Source organism: Elephantulus edwardii, unplaced genomic scaffold (assembly GCF_000299155.1).
Source record: "Elephantulus edwardii isolate Elephantulus edwardi_28Jun2011 unplaced genomic scaffold, EleEdw1.0 scaffold00012, whole genome shotgun sequence".
NCBI lineage: Eukaryota > Metazoa > Chordata > Mammalia > Macroscelidea > Macroscelididae > Elephantulus > Elephantulus edwardii.
In genome coordinates this window covers 30,966,042-30,970,764 of record NW_006399762.1, presented here as the reverse complement: position 1 = coordinate 30,970,764, position 4,723 = coordinate 30,966,042, and the positions used below count along the sequence as shown (strand labels likewise).

The 4,723-nt window shown below is 36.1% G+C and overlaps 1 protein-coding gene across 1 annotated transcript in view; it reads left to right on the top strand.

Annotated features, from left to right (window-relative positions):
* Positions 1-4,723, top strand: part of TET2 (tet methylcytosine dioxygenase 2) — a 24,886-nt gene that overhangs the window by 3,855 nt on the left and 16,308 nt on the right. Inside the window, exons 2-4 of the mRNA XM_006881118.1 lie at positions 818-908; positions 2,166-2,259; positions 2,765-2,973. Coding sequence (XP_006881180.1) covers positions 818-908; positions 2,166-2,259; positions 2,765-2,973 — 394 coding nt within the window. The remainder of the gene's footprint in view (positions 1-817; positions 909-2,165; positions 2,260-2,764; positions 2,974-4,723) is intronic.

Here is a 4,723-nt window from a genome sequence, read left to right as displayed (position 1 = left end):
ATATGATTTTATCAGTTTCTCACCTTCAATATAGCAGAAAAGGTTTTTAAAAGTATTAAATGTTAAATTGTTGTGGCAATAGTTTATACCTATTTGTACTTTGAACTTGAAATAACATACCCCCACAGATAACCCTCTGTTCTATAGAAATGCAGGGAGGGTCCTCATTGCCCCCTTTGCGTGTGATTAATAGTAAATTTCTGTGCTTGGTGCCACACAAACCATGTATTTTATTAGGTAAGTTACAGTTCTTTTCATTTCCTTCTCTTATCACCCTTGACCCATATTCCCACAACCTTTTAAAAATGCCAACAGTTTTAACTTGGGTCTGGATTGAATAAATAAATAAAGAAGAGGGGAGGCAAAATCTTTAACAATTCCTAGCAGTATCCTGGGTTTAGTATGGAACATGAAATTTTATTAAGCTTTTAACATCTAAATGGTAGGGAGGCAGGCAGGCAGGCTGGCAGACATCAAGTTAACACACCTCCAGTTGGGTTATAGTTGATATTACATATAATACATGCTAATTCCCTGTTTTTGTTTTGTTCCACTTACTGGGTTTACAGTAAATCATTTCTTATCCTATATCTGAAATGTAATTTAATATTCTTTTCTCCAGCAGCCAGCATGTACATATACTTTGGCACAATTTCTCGTAGACTACTCCCATCAGTTTACTCATTATAAAAAATAACAAATTTAAGTCACATTTAGATCCCTTAATATACCATTTGGGGGAATAAACTTTGTGGATGTAGCCTTTATATTTAGTATAATTGAGGTCTAAAATAATAATCTTCTATTATCTCAACAGAGCAAATTATTGAAAAAGATGAAGGTCCTTATTATACCCATCTAGGAGCAGGTCCTAATGTGGCAGCTATTAGAGAAATCATGGAAGAAAGGTAATTAACGCAAAGGCACAGGGCAGATTAACGTTTATCCTTTTGTATATGTCAGAATTTTTCCAGCCTTCACATACAAAGCAGTAAACAATTGTAAATCAAGTAATTATTAGTAGGCTTAGCTCTTCCAGGGTTGCCAACACTACACACTGTGCTATTCACCAGAGAGTCACAATATTTGACAGGACTAATAGTCAGCTAGCTGGCACCAGCTGCCCACTTTGAAGTGGATGCCAGAAAACCCAGGCACTAACAAGAAACAGCCAGCCAGCCTGCCAGGCACAAGGGTGCTGGCATTGGCTGTGATGAGAGGCCCCTCTCTGACTTTCTCACTTCATGATAAAGCAGCAAAGACAAAAGAAGGGGCAAATATATAAGAAAGGAACCACTGAAGAATATAATATGTATAATTTGTGAGTAATTAGCTCAGAAATTATCTATTACAGGAAATTGAAAAAGGAGCAAGTGTGATATGTGAAACAGTAATTCTCTTTGTGAGTTGTTTTAACAGATGTGGAATCTCCAGTTGCTCCTGCAGGTAGCAGATACATCTGAGGGAAATGTAGAAAGCTGAACTTTTATATTGAGATTTTTACCAGTTGAGTAACTATTCATGAAGCAGGTAGGCAATGTGATGAAAATACAGAGGAGACACTCTAAGCAGCAAGTCTGTAGTCACATTTTTGCTCGTTTTCTAAATTAGCATTCAGAAATTCACTAAACAATCATTTAGTGACCTGGCCCTTTAAAAAAGCTAATTTCCTTAAGTGTCTTTTTTTTTTTAAAAAAAAAGATAGTACTAAGAGTGTCTTCATCATAAATAAGTCTAGTAAATCATACAGTGTAAACATTATCGAATAAAAGCTATTTGTCAGCTTCCTTATTAAAAAATAATGTTTAAAATTCTCTGAAAGAACTGTTAACAATAAAAAATTATTGATTGCCCAAATTTCAAAATAACTAAGCATATTAAAGGGAGGAGGAAAAAAGTTTTAGAATTTAGCATACTAACACCAAATAAAAATCTTCTGCTTTGTGAAGTTGTGTATAGAAATAAGCTTCCCCGTTACTCTTGCCCAACATATACTTTATAAAATAGTTAATTACATATATCAGTGTATTTTCATACTGATGAAAAACACGTTTTAACAACTATTCAGGATGTGGACATAGAATAGAATTTTGCTTAAACTTTGATTGTCACAGGATTACTTTCATGGTGGTATATTTGGTCGTTTCTGTGAATTTCTTTTTAAGGTCTGGACTGAAGGGTAAAGCAATTAGGATTGAAAAAATCATCTATACTGGTAAAGAAGGCAAAAGTTCTCAGGGATGTCCTATTGCTAAATGGGTAAGTGCACTAGTTTATTAATGCCACATTGAGATTTGGATTACCCAGAGCAAAAAGTAATTTACGATATGTGAGAAATTGCTTATAAAGAAGACAGATTAGTTTTAAAACCATGAAGAAATTAAGTAATGGGAAGTGTTTATGGTGTTTCGGAGATCCATTCTAGAAGTATAATTCTACCTGGAATGTGAAGGAGTGATCTTTTATTCTTTTAATATCTGAAGTTACTTCATTTCTGACGACATTAAGATTGATAGAGAAGACCTCAATGTCTTTTATCTAGCTTTGGCATAGTTTATTCCTCCAGGAATAGTTTACTTATCCTGAGATTCGGGTGAATTCTCCATTTTAAAGATTCAAGTTCTAGTAGATATTGCCCTAATTTGAAATGTATGTATGTTTGTGTTGGTGTTTGTGTGTGTATACACCAATATTCTTACCTGCAGCAAGTGACCCTTGTTTTGTTTTTGCTGGGTTGGTGTGTTCTGCCTGGTGATTCACACAGGTAATACGGAGAAGCAGTGAAGAGGAGAAGGTGCTGTGTTTGGTGAGGGACCGAGCAGGCCACTCCTGTGAGAATGCAGTGCTTGTGGTTCTCATCCTGATTTGGGAAGGCATTTCAGTGAGTCTGGCTGACAAGCTCTACAAGGAACTTTCTGAGACCCTGAGTAAATCTGGCGCACTCACCAACCGTCGGTGTTCCCTGAATGAAGAGTAAGTAAAGCGCAGCTGTTCTTCTCAAGCCATAGCTAGAAATGTCATACCTTTGGTTTAAGGAAAGTTGAACCTACATTTTAAAAAATGGGCATAAAAATTGCATACATTATAATGGATGTGTTTGCACACATACAAACACACACACACACACACACACACACTTATTTGTCCTTAAGTACACTTATTGTGAAAATAAATACTGAAATTCTTTAAGTTGGGAACTCTTGTGTGCTTTGCAATTACATGCATAATGGGTATCTTATGCATAGATATCTCAGGTCAAAGATCTTAATAGTTTTTGTTGTCATATGGACTCATATTCACAGTAACAAAGCTAAACTTTGAGTCATTCAGTATCTTCGTCCACAGCTGCAACCCCATGGTTGCAGTCACTGACAGATTGTTTTTTAAAGCAGGAAGTGTCATCTTTCTTTATAAGCATTTCTTTCTAACCCTACCTTTCTTGACAAAGTCTTACCATCCTTTCCTGTAAGGAACATCAGGTTTGTTTCTTTGGACAGTCCATAGTCCACATTAAACACTACAAAGACATCAGTAATTCTTTGATATTCCTCATTCACTGCCCAACTTTCACATGCATGTGAAACAATGGGAAAATATCAAGAAAAATATCGCAACTTCGTTTTGAAATCAACATACTTGTTCCATATCAGTTTTAAAGAGGTTCATGACTGTGGATTCGCCCAATGCAACACTTATTCTTTTTTTTTTTTTTTTAAATTTATACTGGTTTACTCAGAAGTTTGTATACATTGTTTTCCACACTGGATCTTTCCCATTTCTTTTAACCGCCCCTAACACTTTTCTTGATAACTGCTTCCTTATTATGCATCTCCATCTATCATGATCCAGTTGCTTATTGATCTGTTTGTGTGGGTTTTTTTATATCTACAATGAAAGCTATACTCTATAAAGTGCTTCAAGCCAACTTTATTTTCTGCCAGCAAAAAAAAAAAAATGTCATCTGCATATTTCAAGTTGTTGCATCTTCCTCCAATGGCGCTCCATATTCTTCATGTAGTACAGCTTCTCAGATTATTTGCTCAGCATGCAGATTGAATGGGAATGGTGAAGGGTTACAACTCTGACACACTTTTCTCCTTTTAAACCTCTTCCAGTATACCCTTCATTTTGTTCAATGAGCTATTTCTTGGTTTATTTACAGGTTGTACCTAAGCACAAGTGTTTTAGAATTCCCATTGTTCTCAATACCATTCTTCCGGTGTTCTCTGCTTTCTCCAAAGGTCCATCTGATATCAGCAATGATAGCTCTTTTCCTATGAACTCATCTGAATCCAATTTTAAAAATAATGTCACCAACCAACTTTCATGTCTATTAGAATTAGGCTTCTGTATGACTGTTTTTAACATTAGCACAATCCAGTTCATTACTTTCACAGATGTAATGAAAACTGCTTCAACATTTAGTGACTGTATATATACATTATTCCCAAAGACTATAATATTTGAAATTATTGTTGTTGTTTTTGTTGTTATGTGCTGTCGAGTCACTTGCGACTCATAGTGACCCTATGCACAACAGCCCTAAACCTTGCTCTATCCTGTGCCAATTGCACTGCCTCTGACACACCCATCCCGATTACCCCAGTCACTAAATCAATCCACCTCATAGAGGATCTTCCCCTCCAGAGCCATCCCTCCACCCTCACAAGCATGATGTCCCTCTCCAAGGACCTGTCCCTCCTTACAACATGCCCAAAGTATG